Below are 22,416 nucleotides of genomic sequence, written 5' to 3'. Positions count from 1 at the left end.
AACAGAGGCAGAAAGATGTGTGAAGGGAGAAAACCTGTGTTACTGAGTACCTGTGCTTGGTCCTGTGTCAAGTGCCTTACATATGCAGAAATTACAAATAGTGTGGAGAAAGACAATGTATTTCAGAGAGAAATACCAGGCCTGATCTCCATGCTAAGAATACTAATAATAGCCTCCGGAAAGTTTTTCAGCAGGAGGTTGCTGTGACCAAATTGCTTATATTCTTTCTTTATATATATATATATATTTTCTTTTTGGGTCACACCTGGAGATGCTCAGGGGTTACTCCTGGCTCTACACTCAGGGATCACTCTTGGTGGGGCTGTGAAGAACTATTATAAGGCGTTGGGGATTGAATTTGACTTGGTTGGCCTTGTGCAAGGTCAAGCATTTTACCTACTTTAGTATCACTGTCACTAAGGCCCCAGAAAAAAGGTTTTTAAAATAGGTAAAAGATATTTTTAAAAAAGCCCCAGAGAGCCTGTGGAAATAAAATGTAATGTGTGATCCAAGCTGAGATCACAGAACAGGATAAAGAATCCTGATCACCTTATGAAGACACTCAGAATACCAACCTTTGATGATATAATTATACAAAGAGTTGTTGTTTGCCTTTTGATATTTTTGTATTCATGACGGTATATCTCATTAGGGATAATAATCAAATTACTGTATTTTAGAGTTATGTGGAGTAGTCCGTTTTGCAAGGTTGGTTATGCCACCAATTGGAATAATGGGTTTGGGATTTTTCTTGCTTTAAATCTTTATTTTTGAGCTATACCCAGCTGTGCTCAGTTCTTATTCTGGAGTCTGTGCTCAGGGATCACTCCTGGTCCTAGGGATCAAACCCAGATTGGCCATGTGCAAGACAAGTGCCATAGCCACTATTTTCTCTCTCCAGCCTATAAATTCATTTTTAAAAATTTAATCTCTGAGAGATTGCTCCTTTAAGATTAAAATGTACCCTATAATTATATAAATTATTTACATAATCCTATAGTCCACTTATAGTAGATTTCTCTTTTTCTTTGGTTTTGCTTTCCACAGTTTCAACTGTGGTAAACATTGACTTGAAATCTTTACTAAAAATAAAGTAGTTTGAGAAAGTCAGGTCCTATTCACTTATTTAACTTCTATTATAATTTAAATTTTATTATTAATGCTATTTTACTGTGCCTAATTTATAAGTTAAACTTTGCCATAGAGAGTGATAGATTGAAAAGAATACATAGAGGGTTCAGTACTATCTATATTTTAGGGCATACTCTGGGGTCTTGGAATATATTCCCTAAGGATTATGGGGAACTACTGTATGCAAAAACCAGGTTTAATTCCCTGCCCTATGTCAATTTACATTTATAATCAATATATATGTACCAACATTAGACTTTTTAAAATTTTATTTTCATATATACATTGTACATGATACAGCTATAATACAGATGCAGCAAGCTGACATATTTTGTCCTCTTTTGGAACCCAGATCTTTGTTTTTGGGCCACACCCAGCAGTATTTAGGGTTTATTCCTGGCTCTGCTCACAGGGATACTCCTGGTGGGCTTGGGGCCATACTGGGTGTTAGGGATCCATCCCAGGTCAGCTGCTTGCAAGACAATGCCTTACCCTTTGTACTATCTCCCCACAAATGGCACCCTGTTTTAAAACCCTTGGAATATTTTAAGTATTGAGAATGAACCTGGTATGTTAATGGTGGGAGCTAATTGATGGAAAAGTCATCTTGTAATTAGATTGGGTCCCCCAAGCACAGTCAGGAAGAGCCCCTGAGCATCACTGGGTGTTACCTAAAAAAGCAAAACAAAAGAAAACAAAGGAATGTTATTTAGCAATTTAAACAAAATATTTAATCTATGCTACAATATAGTGTAATCTTGAAACATTAGATTGTAGAAGAACCAAGTCATAGAAGATAATTTTCAATTTTGTTTCTATGAAATATCCAGAATGGGCAGATTCACATGTATTAAAAAAAATTATGAAAGTGGGAAATGAGAGCTGGTTGCTAATAGCCAGGGGGTTTTGTTTTTGTAGTGGTGAAACTTGTGCAATTATATGATGATAATGATTGTACATCTCTGATTATAGTAAGAACTGGACTTTAAAAAGGATTTATGGAATGTGAGTTATGTGACTATAAAACTGTTGTAAAAACATACTGGGCCAGAGCGCTTTGCCTTGCACACAGCTGACCCAGATTTAATCCCCAGCATCACATATGGTCCCCTAATCCTTCTAGAAGAGATCCCTTAGTATAGAGCAACGAGTTAGCCTTGAGCACAGCTGAGTGTAATTCTCCCTACCCGCATTTTATATGTAAGAAGATTCTATAGGCTGTGGGAGCAGAGAGTTGTGGTAACTGGTTAAATTCACAGACCTTTCTATGGCTCAATTAAGTGTTAGCGTATACCAAGCACATTGTGGGGGCTATATGGAAATTAATGTACAGCTACTTTTTCTAGTTACCATTGACCTTCCTTTTAAAGCACAATCCTGTTAGGTTGATTCTGCGTCCAGACTTCCTGAATTCAACTGAAGCTGTGACTTAGAGGATGCTTTGGTCTTGTTTCTTCATTATCCAATACTCATGTGCTGTGACTTCATGTGGCCTGGATGCAGCCTACACTTTGGATTCAGAATGGGTTTTGGTGGTCCTTGAGGAACTTTGTGGCACTGTAGGTTGAATTAGGAGCTTCCACACTAAAACCTGGTGTTCCATATCTTTCATTGGACCCAGGATGCTTCTTGAATCTGTAGTATGAGAATGAGCGAGGTAGGCAGCTTGAGCTATTTAGTTTATTGGACCTTGGGCAAAGAGTTTGAAGTCTTGGGAAGTATTTATTATAAGAATTGGCCTAAAAAGGAACAGACTGGATCCAGATTTTACAGCCTCATCATAAGGCTGTAAATGGTGAATACTACCATTAGGGTGGGGGGCCTACACCTGGCTGTGCTCAAAGCTTATTCATGACTTTGTGTTCAGGGGTCACTCCAGGCAAATGGGGGACCAATGATGTGCCAGGGCAAACACCATACCCACTGTACTCCCTCTCCTTGGTCCTACCTTTATTAAATTTGGAATTTGTACCCTAAGCTATAAAGGGTGAACCAGACGGTACAGGTCAGAGAATCCTATAGCAGTGTGCAAATTGGATAATGCTTTAGTGTGAATTAATTTTTCTCTATCTGTTTTCTAGGGCAGGGAAGAGCTGAAATTATTTAGAAATCTTGTTTATTTCTGTTTTGGGGCCATACTTTGTGTTGCTCAAGGATTATTCCTGATTTTGCACCCAAGAATTATTCCTGGCAGGCTTGCGGGACCATATGTAAGGTCAGGGATTGAACCTATGTTGACCTCATTGCAAGGCAAACACCTTACTCACTGTACTATCCTGTACCCAAGGGTGAAATTATTTAGACATCTACAGGCCTTCTCAACTGATCAGGTGCAAAAAACGGGTGAAAATACTGAATTGAAAAACATAGAAGCAAAATAGAAAGGCTCTTTCTAAAATGGATAAAAGGAAAAGAACTAGTTTTGTAGTGGATGTGTGTGGAAGAGAATCCAGGTTCTCTGTTAGTGAGAAGGTAACATGAAGGCAGCAGACACTGTAGGAATCAGTATGAGAATCTTCAAAAACTAAAAATTTTATGTGATCGTTGTCCAACTTCTGGATATTTACCCAAAGAATAGAAAGAAAAGCATGACTTCAGAGAGATACATTTTCATTATGGCATTATTTATAAGTCAAGAGCTGGGAACAACCCAAGTCCCCAGCACAGGTGATTAGATATAGGTGATGTGATGGTGTGTGTATATCTACAAATATTACTCAGCTATTAAAAAATGATGAAATCATGGGGCTGGAGCAATAGTACAGTGGGTAGGGCACTTGCCTCAGGTGGCCAACCTGTGTTCATCCCTGGCACCTTATTGTCCCCTGAACACTGCCAGGAGTGAGCCCTGAGCACCACTGGGTGTGACCTCAAAAAAACTAAGATGATTCTGTCTTTGCTCCAGTGAATCAGACAAAGACAACTTAATACCTTATGAATTTACACATGAGTTATTTATAGAGAAACAGAATGAATGAGCTAAATAAAACAAAATTAGGTTTAGACTAAGACAAATTTAGTGATTATTGGAAGAGGAGCGGGTAAATGAGGAAAAGGTATCAGTTATATTGAATGATAGATCAGGTGGGCTTATGTGATAGCTTATAGTAGACATAAAGATGATTTATAATGATGCACATCTGAAACAATGTTGATTTTCATTTAAAAGATCTTGAATACTATTAAACTATGAATATACCTGTTCTCCTAGTTTCCTTTTTCTTCTCTGACTCTATCTTCTTAGGACTCCGCTTCTCAGCAGGAAGAAGCCAGAGGACTAATTCTAAGCCATGTCCCAAGTGAGTTGGTATTTCTTCTTTCATTTTAAAATAGTGACTTTTCAAGTATTCTTAACTCCAGACTTTCTGCTTTCTTGAGCCCTATTCGCAGGTCTGCTCTCCTAGTCACTCCCTTTTAGTGAGTGATAGGAATTCAGCCCAGACTTTCCTCAACATCCTCTCTGGAAATCATTTTTTTTTAAATTTTTTTTTCAAATATTTGTATTTGAGAAAAGACTAAAATCTCTTCTGTCAGAATGTGATTTAATAAGATGGGACTACACATGCAAATTTTATCTTTCTCATCTGAATTTTCAGGTTACTATGTAAATTGATTTTGGTATCAGAATGTGATTTTTGTGATGTCTTTAAGATTAGGAATGTAATCAAATATGAAATTGAGAATAAAAGAGTGTCAGGCATTATGCCTCAGAGTTCAGTACCAGCCACATATCCATTTTGAATTTGATTGTTATGTGTAAGTCAAAGACCACATTTGTGTGAGTCTCACTGACCTTTCAGTAACTTATTTCTTACATTGTGATAGAATTTGCTTAAGCAATCACACCAAGACCATCTTAAGGTGAAAAAACACTTGACAGACTGCAATTAGGCTAGAATTGCAAAATTTCTGGCAACATAGCACACTTGTGGTACAAAGAGGAGAAGAGCCAAAGAATGGAGCTTCTTGATCGTTACACAATGGCAATATAGTCAAGGCAGGAGGATGCATCATGGGACTAGCAGCAAGCCCTTGTTGCCCGGAATCTTTGTGTTGAGTACATTCTGTTAAAGTTTCATAACGTCACCTATTTTTGTACCCCTTCTCCCCCATTCCCCTTGCCTAGGCAAATAGGTTGGTGTTTCTCTTCTGTACTGGTCAGCTTTTTGATTTATATGACCCATCATCTCTGCCCAGTTCTCTGAATAGGTCTCTCAGAAGTTCTGCCCTTAGTTTCCTGCATAGTTTTACTTGCTTAGTTATTTAGCTTTAGCACTATTACAACAATCCCTCAAGAAGTCATTTCTTTCATCAAAAGAATCTTGCACGTGCAAGGAAACTCACAGAAATGGAGAGAAAGATAGACCATATGCTGGACCAAAAAACATACCTCCATAAAATTAAGAGGGTAGGAATTGTATCAAGGATCTTTTCAGACTATGATGCATTGAAAATAGGGAATCACACAGAAACAAATTAAAATAAAAAAATGGAGAGGAAAACTGCACATTAGAATAAATTAAAATATAAATGATCTATGACAAATGTTACTATGATCATCTGAATAGTTGAGAATTTCAGAAACAGTTGTGAAGGATGTAGGAGAAAGAGAAATTACCATAAAAGTCATACATGTAATAGAGAATATTTTATAGCCTTTCTAAAGCTACCACAGTGTTTCCCAGGACAAACAAAAAAATATTTTCTTTTTCTTTTTGGGTCACACCTGGCAATGCTCAGGGGTTACTCCTGGCTCTGCACTCAGGAATTACTCCTGGTGGTGCTCAGGGGACCATATGGAATGCTGGGAATCGAACCCAGGTCGGCCGCGTGCAAGGCAAAACGCCCTACTCGCTGTGCTATCACTCCAGGCCCGACAAACAAAAATATTACTGCTAAATTCTTTGGAGACTTAATTTAAGAGAAATTCTTGTTTGGTTTTGTGCCATATTCTGCAGTGTTTAGATCTTTGGCTTTGTGGTCAGGAATCACATCTGATGGGGCTTGGGGAACCATATGTGGTGCCAGAGATTGAACCTGGGTCAGCAGTATGCAAGGCATGTGCCCCATCTACTATATCTGGTACATATTTTCTTTACTTTTCTCCCTACCCTCTTTATTCCACTTCACCATTTCTCCTACCTCCCCTTTTGTTTCAGGTTTGCAGGAAAAGGAGATAAAGGAATTTATATTTGAATATATTTGGCAGTTTATTTGCATGTGCTGTCTGCTCTTATTTAATCAGAAAACAACAACTGCTGACTTTTACTTATTCCTGTACATATTCCTAGGAATCTGTTTAGATGTTCTATAGTTATTATTCTCACATTTATCATATTTACTATTCCCTATATTCATGATTTACTATTCCTTTCCATTATATCTCAGGCTTCTGACTTCAACATATTACTCACTATTTTGGCCTTTTAACAGAAGACCTTTCTTCTTATTACTTATAAAGAATATTTATTTCACCTGGGTAAAATTTCAGAGGTTGCTGGTATTCAAGGATGTGGCCATAATCTTCTCTAAGGAAGAATGGGGGTACCTGGACTTGAAACAGAAGAATCTGTACAGAGAAGTGATGTTGGAGAATTACAACAACCTGGTCTCACTGGGTAAGCTTGTTGTTCCCAAATTGACTTAAGTCAATTTGGGAAATTTGGGAAACTTGAAGTTCTGTAACGGAATGTTAGACTCTTAGGCAAATTAGTTATTTGTACCTTATAGACATTGAAATGAATTGCTCCATTGAGCTTTTTTTCTCTTTTATTTTTTAGATATCCTTCCTTTTAAGTTTTTTGCCATTGGTCTTATTTGATGAATAATAAACTCAATTTTAATTCTTAACAAGCAGAACATAACCATATTAATTTCCACTTCTCTAAGCAGGACTTTCCATCTCTAAGCCAGATTTGCTCTCTTTATTGGAGCAAGGAAAAGAGCCCTGGAAGGTGGTGCAAGATATGACAAAAGGGCAGAGACCGGGTGAGTGCAGTGATAAAACTAGTGCAATGATAATTGAGAAGAAGAGTTGAATTACTTAGGTTGGCCACATCTTTGAGATAATAGCTTGCGTCTTATTTTTATTTATTTTTTTTTTGGTGTTTGGGCCACACCCAGTAATGCTCAGGGATTACTCCTGGCTTTGCACTCAGGAAATACTCTTGACAGTGCTCAGGGAGTCCATATGGGATGCTGGTGATTGAGCCTGGGTTGGCTGCGTGCAAGGCAAATGCCCTCCATGTTGTACTATTCTCTGGCCTCAAGCTTGCATCCTAAAAGTCAATCTAGCCATTTACTCTTCAGTTAATGAAGTAGAAATTTGAGTCTTGGAAAACAAAACTCATTTCGTATCAGTTACTGAAGTAAACGCCTATTTTGTCCCATTTATTACTTCCCTCCTTTCCTTTATTTTCACTGATTAGCTTTTCTTTCTTTTTTTTTTATTTTTGGGCCACACCTGGCGATGCACAGGGGTTACTCCTGGCTCATGCACTCAGGAACTACTCCTGGCGGTGCTTGGGGGACCATATCAGATGCTGGGAATCGAACCCGGGTCGGCTGTGTGCAAGGCAAACGCCCTACCTGCTGTGCTTTTCACTCCAGCCCCTAGCTTTCCTTTCAAACCTTTTTACTGTTTCATATTTTTGATCCAATGTAAACTGTATAATATTCATACATATATTTAATGACACTGAATTTCTTACCTTTTTAGACCCTTGTAGCAGAAGTAATCGTGACATAATATATGAAGAGTGGCAAGTGTTACAAAACAGAACAGAGCTTGTAGAGAATGCCAAGGTAGTGAAGTGAAGTATTTTTATAGAATAATTAGATATAAGGAGAAACATGAATAGAGAGATGGAGTAGGCCATGCAAATTTGGGAGAAGAGCATTTGAAAGATGGAATAGCAGTTGCAAGTGAGCTGATGTCATTTATTAATTTAATCCTTTTGTGCATCAGCTCATAAATGTGGCTTGAGAGATTAGGTTATTTGGAGGTAATATTTCAGTATACCTTCACGAATGATAATGTGTTGCACTTCAAAGTGAAATTGAAGGAAATGGAGGGAAGGAGAGAGGGCATGTGGGAACTCCTTGAACTTAACCCACAGTTCTCTAAAAATCTAGTAATTAAAAATAGAAAAATGTGGCTGGATAGATACAGCAGTAGAGTGCTTGCATTAAATGCTGCTGACCTGGCACCCCATGTTGTATCCTGTTCTTCCTCTCCCTTCTCCCCTCACCTGGAGTAGGTTTTGAGTACAGCTGGATTTGACTTAAAACCACAAAAAACTTAAAAGGTGTGTGTGGGGGGGCATATGTAGAAAGACGGTATGGTGGGTTGGGGAAGTCAGCCTTGCAGCTGACCTGGGTTTGATCCCTAGCATTCCATATTGTCATGTGAAAACTGCCAGAAGTAATTCCTGAGCTCAGAGCTAGGAACAGCCTCTGAACATTGCTGGTGTGGCCCCAAAACCAAAAATATTTGTATCATGTACAATACTTAAGCCATGTATCACTATGCGAAGTAAATAATTCTTTTGATTTGAAGAATTAATGAACTTTACTCTTTATCTTTATCATTTACTAAAAGAATGTATCTTTTATTTGAGTTGCCATCTTTATGATAAATTTTGAGTTATAGTAATACCTATGTCTGAAGTTTTCTTTTCTGCTGCATTGTTTTCATTGACATGAATCTTATACTTAGTTTGAGTATGCTGTTACTTTGTTAGGAGTTTTACTTTTCCAGTAATAAAAATAGCACTTGTTTACTTTCCTTTTATCTTACAGGCTTGGAATCTAGGTATGAGACCAAGAACTTATTTTCAAAAGGAGGAGTGGATGGACATGAAGCATCTCATGAGGAGACAGCAAATCATAAGCTTGAATCTATAAATTTTCAAGATAGAAAATGTAAAGATAATTTTGAAAGTCAGTTAGGAGATAAAGAGGGATTCGTTAGGCAATTAATGATCACCGGTGAAAAAATTCGTAATTGCAAACAGACGACATCCCTTACATTGCAACAGAGAAATTCCTCTTCTCTGAAATCCAGTGAATGTCAGGAATGCAAAAAATACTTTATTAATGGCTTTAAGCCAACTGATCACCAGAAAATTAATTCTGAGGAAAAATTCTATGAATGCAAAGAATGTGGAAAGTTCTTTCAGGGTACTAAAAAAACTTACGATTGTAAGGTATGTGGAAAATCCTTTTTTTGTGCCTCACAACTTATTTATCACAAAAGAGTTCACAGTGGGGAGAAACCTTTTCAATGCAAAGAATGTGGAAAGGCCTTCATTCGTGGCTCACATCTTACTCAGCATCAAAGAATTCATTCTGGTGAAAGACCTTATGAATGTAACGAATGTGGTAAGGCCTTTTTTCGTGGCTCACAACTTACTTACCATCAGAGAGTTCATACTGCAGAGAAACCTTATCGATGTATGGAATGCGGAAAGGCCTTTATTCGTGGGTCCCAACTTAATGAACATCAGCGAATCCACACAGGCGAGAAACCTTATAAATGTAAGAAATGTGGAAAAGCCTTTAGTTATGGCTCGCAGCTTACATTGCATCATAGACTTCATACTGGTGAAAAGCCCTATAAATGTAAGGATTGTGACAAGTCCTTTATTCGTGGCTCACAACTTACTGAACATCAGCGAATTCATACAGGTACCAAACCACATGAATGTAAACAGTGTGGAAGTACTTTTAACTATGAATCTCAGCTTCTTCGACATCAGAGGATTCACACAGGTGAGAAACCTTATGAATGTCAGGAATGTGGAAAATCATTTGTTCGTGGCTCACAACTTACTGAACATCAAAAAATCCACACTGGTGAGAAACCTTTTGAATGTAAGGAGTGTGGGAAGGCTTTTATTCGTGGTTCGCATCTTACGCAGCATCAAAGGATCCATACTGGTGAAAAACCTTATGAATGTAAAGAGTGTGGGAAGGCCTTTATTTATGGCTCACAATTGACTCAGCATATGAAAACTCATACAGGTGAGAATCCCCATGAATGTAAACAGTGTGGGGAGATTTTTATTTATGCCTCACAGCTTACTCTACATCAGATTTTTCATACTGGTAGAAAACCATATGAATGTAAGGAATGCGGTAAGGTTTTTATTCGTGGTTCACAGTTAACGTACCATCAGAGAGCTCATACTGGTGAGAAACCCTATGAATGTAATCAATGTGGGAAGGCCTTTATTCGTGGTTCACATCTTACACAGCATCAAAGAATTCATACAGGTGAGAAACCATTCAAATGTGATGTGTGTGATAAGGCTTTTAATCGTGGCTCCCAACTTACTCAACATCAGAGAATTCATTCTGGTGAAAAACCTTTTAAATGTAATGAATGTGGTAAGAACTTTAGGCGTCATTCACACCTTACTCAACATCAGAAACTTCATAATGGAGAAAAACTTTGAAGACAGTAATTTAGTAAATTCTTCGCCTGTTTATTACCCTGCTTTGGAATATAAGAAAATCAGACTGTGAGTGTGGGAATCCTTTATAATTTTCATAACTAATTCCCATTAGAGAATTAACAGTGAAGAAAAGCTAGATTACTATAAATGTGGAGTTGTTTACATCATACTTCAATCCCTATTAGACATTAATACATGTGTTTACCTCCCTGAATTGTAGTGTTATCTGATTAGGTACCATTTTTTTAAAGATCATCTATGTTACAAGATTTATTCTATGTGTGTTTTGTTGGGAAAATTACTTTTGTTTGCTTTATTTCCTTATTTATAAAACATAATACACCTCACTGAAATGTTTGGTTTTAAAAGGATAAACAAGCTTTAAAGAAATGTACTAATTATGCTCATTGTTATTTTTAAACATTTTTAAAGGAAAGCTATACAAAATACAAGTGTAGAAAAGTATACATCCCTTTTGAAGTATCAGATAAATCACTTTGCAACAAAGCTAGTAAGTGTGAAGCTATACCATGTTCTGAACCATAGCAATTTTAGAGAAAATTACAGGGGAAAATGAAAAGCTGCTAGTGAATATTTGTGTAACGAGGTTTGTGAGGTTTGTGTGACTATAAATTTCCATTCTTCCTGAGGTTGTAAGCACTTACAAATGATTTCTGTGTCTTACAGTAAATGCATGTTTTCTCTTATAATAAATGGACAAACGCAGCTATTTATTTTAGATTCACATGTGACCGGTTTCTCTGCGTTTCCACGGTTTGATATTTACAACATTATCTTGTTCGATAGGTATGTTGTAATACCTCCTGTGTTTTTTAATTTGTGCTTCACTTATTACAGATTTACGTTATTTGAAATAGTAATGTACTTTCATCTGCATATCCAGTTTGGTGAAGTGCTTGTGTCTTTTTACTTTTTTTTTCTATTGGATTTTTGAAAGAGTGTGTCCTATATTCCAGATATTAGTCCTTTGTTGCCTTCATGCTTTTCAAATATTTTCCTCAGTAGCTGACTCTTTATCCATTGACTTTTTCTTTCTTTGTTTTTGGACGACTTTGGCTGTGCTTAGGACTTAATCCTGATTCAGAGCTCAGGGATCATTTCTGCTGGGATGTGGTGGGTGGGGGATCCAACTGAATTGGATGTATTTAACTGCCATGAAGAGCAAGTTTTTGTTTTGTTTTTTTAATGCATATTACAATTTCCTTCTTTCATTTTTTTTTTTTTTTGGTGGGGGCTGCAATTGACCGTGCTCAGGTCTTAACTCAAGGGAAGAGCAAATTTTTCACTGTCACTGTCATCCGGTTGCTCATCGATTTGTTCGAGCGGGCACCAGTAACGTCTCTCATTGAGAGACTTGTTACTGTTTTTGGCATCTCCAATATCCACGGGTAGCTTGCCAGGCTCTGCCGTGTGGGCTTCATACTCTCAGTAGCTTGCCTGGCTCTCTGAGAGGGGCGGAGGAATTAAACACGGGTTGGCCGAGTGAAAGGCAAAAGCCCAACTGCTGTGCTATCGCTCCAGCCCAAGCAAATTTTTAATGTTGATAATTTTATATCAAATTTCATATCCATAAAAGAATTTTGATAAGATACTAATTATTGCCACGCCTAGTTACCAAAGATTTTCTCCAATGTTTTTGCCAAAATTTTACATTTAACATGTATGATTATTTCTAGTTATTTGCATGCATTGTAAGCTTTAGTTTGAGTTTCTTTAGTTTATGCTTGCCCAGTTGTTCCAGTACCATTTGTTGAAAAGACTGTCTTTTCTCTCTTATATCTTTTTGTGCCTTTAAAAAAAATCTTGGCGGGCAGGGTGCTTGCCTTTCAGCCTAGGTTGAACCTAGGTTCAATCCCTGGCATCCCATATGGTCCCCAGAGCACCAGCAGGAGTAATTCCTGGGTGCGGAGCCAGGAATAACCTATACTCACCGAGTATGGCCCCAAAATAAGACAAACAAAAATGAACCTTAGACAAATTTGTCAGGATTTTTTTTTGGGGGGGGTGGGGATTCTTACATCATTTTAATCTGTGACTGTCCTTGATTATTGTCACTATATACAGTGTCCTTACTGGTGATTCCTTTCACTTTCTTTTTTGAAAATAACTGCTATTCTAGACCTGTGTTTCACTTACAAAATAAACTTACATTTAAGTATATCTATAAAATTGGAATTTAATTTGAGTTCTAATCTGAGAACTTGCTATATATTTTTGCATCAGAAGGTCTTTATGTTTCTCCTCAAATGTTGCATCCCATTTTTCATATCACTGCCCTATAGGATCTTTGCTGATGTAATCAAATTAAGATGAGATTACAGTAAGCAGAAATCTAATTACTGGTGTCCATATTAGGGGAAGGAAATGTGGGCTGGAGCAATAGTTCAGTGGGTAGGGCACTTGCTTTGAAAGTCATGTTGGGGTAGCTCCCATCCTCCACCTCCAGAAAGGAAATGTGGACAATAGAGATATGAAATCAGAGGTAGTGGTTGGAATAATGTATCTGTAAGCCAAAGAACACAGGCTTACTTGTAATCACCAGAAAAACTTAAGGGCAAGAGGAATCCTCCCCTAGAAACTTCAGGGACAGACCTTAGTCCTACAAGTTCCTCCCTGACTAGGGTGTGTCATCTTTCTACTTTTTAATAAACTTTGTTAAGATTCTTTAAAAAGGAAAGAAAATAACCAGAGGTAGCATAGCCCTGCCAATACCTTGATTTTAGGTACTTAGTTCCCCAAAATACTTTTAAAAAGTTTGCTATCCTAACCTATGGTATTACTGACAGTCATTTGATTTATTAGGATTTGTAATTTTGGTATACAGCTTATATACATAGTTTGTAAGTGGATTTTCTTTTGAAAAATTTAAAGATGTTTCTTATTTGGTTTTTGCTTACCTGTCATCTGTATAAATACATATGTATTTGTATATGTATATAAATATGTGTGTATTTAAATTTAAAATCTCTGGCCTTTCTGCAGAACTCACTGGTTCTGGAAGGTAATTGTCAGTGAATTTTCTATGTACACAGTGTTCTCTGAAAGCAAATTTATTCCTTTCTAGACCATATGTTAATGTTTAATAACCGTGTTGAGGGTAGATATTGTTGTCTTGTTCCTGGTCTTATTGGGACATGCCCTAAATATTATATCATTTTTTAGTTACTTTGTGTGTGTGTGTGTGTGTTTGAATTTAAAATCTCTGTTCTTTCTGCAGAACTCACTGATTCTGGAAGGTAATTGTCAGTGAATTTTCTATGTACACAGTGTTCTCTGAAAGCAAATTTATGTATTCCTTCCTAGATTATATGTTAATATTTAATAACAGTATTGAGGGTAGATATTGTTGCCTTGTTCCTGATCTTAGAGGGGGGACATACACTAAATGATACCGATTATTAGTTACTTTGGGGTGTGTGTGGGGTGTGTGTGTATGTGCATGTGCTTTGGGATCACTCCCATATGTGTTTCTGGCAGTACTCTGGGGACTAGGAACATGTCTGGGTGCCAGGGATTGAACCTGGGTAAGGGTCAGCTATGTGCACAGTTCTACTCACACTCCTGTACTATCTGGCCTCTACTTTTTTTTTTAACCACCATTGAAGGATTGTCCCTCTATTCCTTTTGAGTTTTATTTTTAATCTTAAATATTTTGGATTTTATCATTTGCTTTTCTTGTTGCAATTGATAATATTATTACTTATCTTCAACTTCAACTAGTTCTTTAACTTATTCTAACCCCAACTTGTGAATCACATTGATTAAATTTTATTTCTTTTGGTTGTGAGGCCACACCCAGCAGTGCTTAGGGACAAATCCTGGTTTGATGTTTGGGAGTCAGTTCCCCCTTAAGGGACATGCGGTGCCAGTGATCTGTCCAGGCTCCCTGCCTGCAAAGCATTTACTTGACTATCTCTCCAACATTGCCTCTATGCCTGCAGCAAGAAAGCAAGTTTATTAAACTATAGGACATTTTAGAACAGAAATGAGTTGATCACACAAATTGTAGTCAACAAACATTTTTTTTCAGTGTCAACCCACTCGTGTCTGCTCATAATAAATCACATGTAAAACTGGGTATGTTTGTCAGCTGTAGCATTAAATACCTTACATGTGTGAAGCTACAGATTCAGTACATATCATTACACACATCATTTAAGTGATAGTCATGTTGTATATTTCCTTGTTGGAATTGATTTACTAGCATTTTGTTGAGGATTTTGAGCTTAAATTTATGAATGTTTTATCATTTTCTTTTTTTATGGCAAGGGGCCACACGGTGATGCTCAAGGATCTGTACTCAGGAATTATTCCTGGCAGATTTGATTGCTGGCATCCTGACCATGTGGGGTGCTGGTGATCAAACCTGGGTCGGCCCATGTAAGGTCAGCGCCCTACCCACTATAAACAGTAGCTCTGGCTCCTGTTTCTTCCTGTTTTTATCTTAGCTGTTCTTTGCTTACTTTGGTTAATAGAGATATAAAATGAGTCTGAACTAGGGTTCAGGTTCAGAAATACTCCCGAAATAGAACACCAGTTTCAGTGTTCTTGTTCTATTTCTGGAATAAGCATTGAATTTATTTTCATTCTGTAATTGAAACTTTGCCAGTGTGGTTACTGGTGTTAGGATTTCTTTGCTGGGAGAAGTGAGTATATAATTAGACACCGATATAAATTAAATGTCTTTAATTGCTATTAGACAACCTGACTGTTTGGGATATCTGTTTCATCTTAGTCATGATTTAGTAGTTTATAGTTTAAAGAAACGTAACATAAGTGAATTTACATTAGACAATTCCCAGCTACCTCAATTGTCCGCCACAATTTCTGATGCTCATTCTTTGAGATCATTTAACTGTAATTATAGTCTATATAGTTTATAAAATTAAAATAAAACTAATTGTGGATAATATAAATGGTAAGTAGTCTGAAATATTAATATATGTTAAAAGACTCATAGAACACCTTTTATCCATACTGTGTAAGATTAAATCATTTTCAGATTGAATTCGGTTCCAAATTTTTACATTTGATCTACATTGAATTCAGTTTTAATAAAATTAGCATTTAATTAAAAATTATTTACCTTAGGACAAAGGCAACAAGATAAAATCTAATTGTGACATACAAAATAAGTCAGAAATTTTTTTCTTTTGTTACATTTGTTTTAAAAAATTCATTGTGAAACTTTATGGTGAGAGGCACACTTGGTGGTATGCAGAGTGTACTCTTACCCTGCACACAGGGATCACTCCTGGGGGAGCTGGGGGAACATATTATGGTGCTGGGGATCAAGTGTAGGTTGGCTGCGTGAAAAACATCATGCACCCTGCCTACTGTAATATACTTCCAGCACCTCATTATAAAAATTTGAAGTATTTTATTGAATGTTCTACTTTTAATTCTGAGAAATGAAAATTACCAAATAGGACTTTGGGCTTGGAGCCTGGGGGGAACATCTAGTAGGTGCTCAGGGCTTACTCCTGACTGATTCAGGAATCCCTCGTGGCTGGGTTTGGGGGTCCATAAGGGGTGCTGGGGATTGAAACCAGGTTCACTGCAAGGCTAGTGCCTTCCCTTCTAGCTGTATTATGGTACCAAATAGGTCTTTTATTAAAATAGTCACATTTCAGACTTTAAGTGTGTTGTTTGGACTATCAGTGCTGGCACAATAGCAGTTCTGTAAAGATTTAAATTATTATTTAAATGGACTAAAGAGATACCCCAGTGGAATAAGTGAATGTTTTGCATGCAGGAGGCTTGGGTTTGATTCCCAACCTTGCATGATCCCCTGATCACAGAGTCAGTCAGTAGCTCTCTAGCACTGTCAAAGTGTGGGTTTCCCCATCCCAAAGTTGTGATCTAATTAATTATTCTTTAACCTAAATTACTAATTCATTGGCTCTAGAAAGGTTATAACATTTGGGGGGCAGTGGATAAGTAGTACAGGGTTAGGGGCCTGAGTGATAGTTCATCAGGTAGGGTACTTTGCATGTGGCCCACTTGGGTACGATTTCTGGCACCCCATATGGTCCCCCAGGCCTGCCAGGAGTAAATCCCGAGCACCACTATTTGTCGCCCAACAACAAATCAAGGGTTGCACCTGGTTTTCCCTGGTTGAATTTTCTGCACCACATTGAATTTTCTGCACCACAATGTTTCCCTGAACACATTGCCTTAAAAAGCCACAACCACCATTGGATTTGACCCAGAAACCAAAAAGGGAACATGTCACATTTTTCTTAAAGTTCTAGCCAGGATATACTTAGTATTTCTTGTATTTTGTCTGTCATCTGTCTTACAGCTTAACACATTTTACTTTGAAATATGGAACACTATGCAAATTTCATTCATATTTACATCGTGAATTTTCTCTGTAGCTTCTAAATTTTAGGATATGTATTGGCAGCAAATTTTAACTCATCAGTATCCTTATTTTAATTATTCTCTGACTTGCAGAATTAGCTGTTCAAATATTGGGGAAAAAGTTATACAGAACAAAATTATTTTGAAATTCCTATAGGACTCCATTGTTATCCAGTCTGTTTTGTTTTAGGTTTTATAATTAATTGTAAATAAACTTTTAGTACCTAGTATACTATATGGTTGTCAACGTTCGAGTAGGCACCAGTAACATCTCTCATTGAGAGACTTATGGTTGTCATATCTAAAATATTTTTATTTTAGGAATAATGTATTATGTGCTACTTTAAAATAATTTGTCTCGGGGCTGGAGCGATAGCACAGTGGGTAGGGCGTTTGCCCTGCATGCAAACGACCCGGGTTTGATTCCAGCATCCCATATGGTCCCCTGAGCACTGCCAGGAGTAATTCCTGAGTGCAGAGCCAGGAGTGATCCCTATGCATTGCCAGGTGTGACCCAAAAAGCAAAAAAAAAAAAAAATTGTCCTTAATTCTTTTTTGTAGGATCATATTCTATCATTAATTGAATTTCAGAAATAACATGGAACTAAATTTTACCATAGTATATGTCAAGTCATGGTAGAGCTCAGTACATTGGGGAAGAAAGATTCTATGATCAAATGAATCTGCAAAGCACTGTTTATTTTCACATTTCTTGGTTCAACATGTTTGTTTTTAATTTCAGAAGGGGTGATATAATCCTATAATATTTTCAATTAAACCTATCATATCAGCTTTATTTGACTACAGATCTCCTGTTTTTGAAGTTCTTCAGCTAAAAATAAAAACAAACCCAGAGAGGGCTGGAAAGATCATATAGGGTATTTGTCTTGCATGAGACTTATTCTGTTTAGATCCCCAGCATGCCATATGGTCCCCCCACTCCCAGCCTGCCAGGAGTGATCCCTGAGGGCAGAGCCAGGAGTAAGAGCACTGCTGAATGGCCCCAAACAAAAACAAATAAACCAGAAAGAATTCTAAGCATAGTTAGAGGAAAGGCAAAGTATTTTATGCAATCCAGCCATATTTTTCTTTACATAAGAGATCGTTCTGAAAAAGGAAAATTCCTCTACCTAACAGTTGTCAAACTCCTGTTTTAGTCCTCTCTTCACATTTTAGTTCAGGGTACTAAGACATTTTTGAAAAAGTGAAAATGGGCCAGAGAAATCATTCCAGAGTTAATGGTCTTGCCTTGCCTGGGTCCAATCCCAGTTCTGTTCTGAGTACTGCATGTGGTCCCTGAGTACTACCAGGAGTGATCCCTGAACACAAAGCAGAGAGTAAACCCAGGGCACCCCAATAGGGTATGGCCTAAAATTTAAAAAAAAAATTTTTTAGAAGAAAATTCCTGGGATTTTCTTTTTTTCTCTTTTTTTCTTTTTAACTCCTCTTCCCTCTTAAACTCCCAGGATTTTAAAGGTTTAGTTAATAAAATGAATGGCTTTATCATATTTAGTCCATGAAGTTTGTAGAAGATTGTCAAAATACATAATTCTTTTTCTCTAGTCTTATTCTCATAAGAATGTAGACAAGCTTAATGTATTTTTTTCATATTTAACTAAATTGTGCCTCTAAGATTGCATTATGCACTTCCCTTCAGTGTGCATTAAATATACTTGAAGGCGAATACCTCATTGAAAATCTAGTGAGTCTGTTTCTCTAGGTTTCTGTAGACTTAAAATGTATACTTTATATAGAGTGTTTATTTGTGGGTATTTATTTAAACAGGATCATTATTATTTGGACATCAGTCTGCAACTTTTCCTGTAATACATCATGGACATCTTTCCAGGTACATGTATATCTAATTTACTCACTTTAGTATTTGGTAGTTGCAGAATCTTCCATATGTAGAAGTAACAGGTGTTCATATTTTTTCCTGTGTTGATGAGCATTCATGTTTGCAGTTGATTGCTATCTCAAATAATTGTCAATAAATATCTTTATACATAAAAATTTCTGTGTTGCTACTTTTCTTTTTATATTTCATAATTTACAAATATGTATTTATAGACTTCTCTTGTTACTTTTATAGTCTCCTATCAGATTAACCAGAGTATACTTATTTTTATTTTAACAGCTGATCATTAGCCAGATAAAGTCAGTTCAGGCTCATGCAGCCAGTACTGTCTGATGAAACAATGCCATTGCTTTGGTTTGAATTCTTTTAAACATAGTCTGAGGATATTTTTATTTCCTTTTAGCTGTCTTAGTTTTCTGTAAATTACTTACGTAAAGAACCTTTGCCCTTTTCCTCTTTATTTCTCTTTTTTTATAGATACTTTTGTTATGGCTATTATCTTGTCCAGTAGGTCACATGGTAATATTGCCTGACATTTTATTTTTCGCTCTTATAGAATCAAATCGACTTGTTTCCTATACGTTGGTATTATTCACATTTTCTTAAACATTCTATTTTTTTATATATTGAAATTCGTTATCAAACTTGTTTTGAATTTTGTTTGGTCCACACTATTTGGGACTGGGGGCTTGGTGTTTAAGCATCATTCATACCAGTGCCTGGGGGAGCATACAGTCGTCAGGAACTGAATCCAGAACTCCTGCATGCAAAGCATGTACTCCAGCTCTGAACTAGATCCCCAACCCTAAATGTAAAAATAGCTAACTTAATAGCACAGCAAGCACTACCTTTTAGAATTCTTGCTAACAACCAATTTACTAATTGTCACTTGCCATACACTTTTTTTCACCCAAACTAACATATCACCTAACAAGAAGATTGTTAAAATCACAGAACTATGAGAAAATCAGAAATTACGGGGGCTAGAGCAATAGTAGAGTGATTAAGACATTTGCTTTGCAGGCAGCCAACCTGGGTTCGATCTCCAGCATCCCAAATGGTCCCCTGAGCCCTTCCAGAAGTAATCTCTGAGGCTTGTTCTCTCAAGCCCTTGTCTTCTCCTGAAAAAGTATCTGTCTCTACTTGCTTGCTGGTTTGCTCTCTCAAACACATACTGTCTCATAAATGTGTATTTTCTCTTTCTCTTTCCTCATGTCTTCCCAAGTAAATTTTGTTCAAGAAAAACGGAACTGCTGGGTGTGACCCAAAACCAAAAAATAAAAATAAAATTCTGTAATTTCCAATTTCCAAAATCAAGCTTATAAAATATTCTTTTGGAAGTAGTTGCCATCACTACTACTTTTTAATAATAATTTAAAAAATACAACTTTATGTTTGCAGGCCACACCCAGTGGTACTCAGGTCTTATTCTTGGCTTTACATGTAGGGATCACTCCTGGTAGAATTACAGTGACCAAATGGAGTGTCAGGGATTGAACCCAGGTAGGCCACATACCCAGCCCAAAAATCTACCATTTTTAGAATCTAGTTTTAATGTAATAATCCACTTTCAAGATTTTTTAGAATTCCTGAACTCTTGGTAATTAAAATTGCATGACTGATTATTAGATAAAAAGGTGGCAAAGTTCCATTACATTTGTTGTTTCCGTGTTGGTATTGTTGTTTGTTTTGGGGCCACACACCATGGTCACTGTCACTGTTATCCTGTTGCTCATCGATTTGCTCGAGCGGGCATCAGTAATGTCTCTCAGTGTGAGACTTATTGTTACTGTTTTTGGCATATTGAATATGCCATGGGTAACTTGCCAGGCTCTGCCATGCGGGCACGATACTCTCGGTAGCTTGCTGGGCTCTCCGAGAGGGGCGGAGGAATCAAACATGGGTTGGCTGTGTGCTTAGGGCTTATTGGTTCTCTGCTCAGGCAGTGCTACAGGGATCATATGGGGTGCTAGTGGATTGAACCTGGTTTGGCTGCATGCAATGCAAGCACCCTACCCAGTGTTCTCTGGGCCCAGTATTGCTAACTTTGATCACATCTACTCTACCACTTCGCAACTGTTCTAACCCCACATATTTTTCACATAACTGAAAATTAACAATTCCCATACCACTGACTCCAAGTGGCACTGCTCTGCTGGGCCCTAACTTATACCCTTCCAGCCCAGTTGGTTGAGTATCACTTGGAATGGCTCTCAGTTCCTCTGAGCTCTGTGTGGCATGTCCCTAAAATATACATAGATTACTTAGTATTATGTAGAGTGAATACATGTCAACATTTTGTTTTGTTTTGCTTTTTGAGCCACACCCAGCAATGCTCAGGGGTTACTTCTGGTTCTGCAGTCAGGAATTTCTCCATGCAGTGCATGGGGGACCTTACGGGATTCCGGGGACTGAACCCAGGTCGACTGTGTGCAAGGCAAATACCATATCTGCTGTACTATCTCTCTAGCCCCAATGTCAACATTTTAATGCTTGCTCATATTTTAAAGATAAAATATTAAAGGTGCATAAATAAATTAAAGCATAAAAATGCTTCACTCTTCATTCTCTGACTTACCCAATATAGAGTTACCCTTGTTTTTGTTTTTTTTTTTTCAGATCGAATGTATTCCTAAAAATGTATTGGCTGGCTTTTCTTTTTTTTTTTTTTTTTAGTGAAGCAAAGTAGTTTTTATTCAAACTTACTTAGAAAGATTTAAGGGGGAAGGCAACATGTGCATGTTTAAGAGAGAACACGGGCTTCTTCGTGGTGCAAATAAATAAAGGAACTGAGACATTCTTTTTTATTTTTTGGCTTTTTGGGTCTCACCTGGCGATGCTCAGGGGTTACTACTGGCATATTCAAGAATTACTCCTGGCGGTGCTCAGGGACCATAGAGGATGCCGGAGGATCAAACCAGGGTGGGTTGCATGCAACGCAAATGCCCTCCCCACTGTACTATCACTCTGACCCTGAAACAACCGTTCAAGGGAGAACATAGATGGCTAATGTTCTACTTACTACTAGATAACTGTCTAGTTTATACCCAAATTCCACTTTCCTCAGTACAATCAAAATACTTAACTATGAAGCAATTCCCTAGGGACTTCTGTTTAACAGTGTTTTCATGCATCAGACAATTCTTAAACTCATTTCCTTTTTGTTATGCTAACAAGCCAAATATGTTTAAAAAAATAACTCTAGAGCCCCAAGATGTTGCTCAGTGGTAAGAACACTTGCCTTGCATGTGTGAGGCAGAGTCAGGTTCTGCCTGGCGAAGTAGCTCAGAGGGAGTGAGTGCATGTCTAGGTGCAAGGCTTAATTCTCAGATCCACACAGCCTTTTTTATGATAATGGCAAAATCTACATCAAAGCTTGTTTAATCACATAAATATTCTTGAAACAAGGGACTGAGAGTTCCCAATCTGGAGACACGAGGACAGGTTCACCAAGCAAAAAAAATCACCGCCATGGAGCAATGAGGTTCAACTGGGAAGATTCTCTGATGTACAATTTTGCCCAGGGGAAAGAAGGGTTGACGCCAAATACATAGCTGTGAGTTCATAAAATAAAACACAGGT

The 22,416-nt window shown here is 37.4% G+C and overlaps 1 protein-coding gene across 2 annotated transcripts in view; it reads left to right on the top strand.

The window, feature by feature from the left end:
• The window catches only part of LOC101546936 (zinc finger protein 345), a 103,014-nt gene extending 87,616 nt beyond the window's left edge, over positions 1–15,398 (top strand). Inside the window, exons 3-6 of one of the 2 annotated variants that reach the window (XM_055145121.1) lie at positions 4,376–4,430; positions 6,623–6,749; positions 7,021–7,119; positions 8,932–15,398. In XM_055145121.1, coding sequence (XP_055001096.1) covers positions 4,422–4,430; positions 6,623–6,749; positions 7,021–7,119; positions 8,932–10,589 — 1,893 coding nt within the window. In that variant the 5' untranslated portion in view covers positions 4,376–4,421 and the 3' untranslated portion in view covers positions 10,590–15,398. Of the gene's footprint in view, positions 1–1,961; positions 1,977–4,375; positions 4,431–6,622; positions 6,750–7,020; positions 7,120–8,931 lie in introns of both variants that reach the window. The other variant, XM_055145123.1, reaches the window with a different exon arrangement.
• Positions 15,399–22,416: the final 7,018 nt, after the last annotated feature.

The sequence above is a fragment of the Sorex araneus genome, chromosome 8 (genome assembly GCF_027595985.1).
Source record: "Sorex araneus isolate mSorAra2 chromosome 8, mSorAra2.pri, whole genome shotgun sequence".
NCBI lineage: Eukaryota > Metazoa > Chordata > Mammalia > Eulipotyphla > Soricidae > Sorex > Sorex araneus.
The sequence above is the reverse complement of the archived record's forward strand: the minus strand, read 5'-3'. Positions and strand labels throughout refer to the sequence as shown.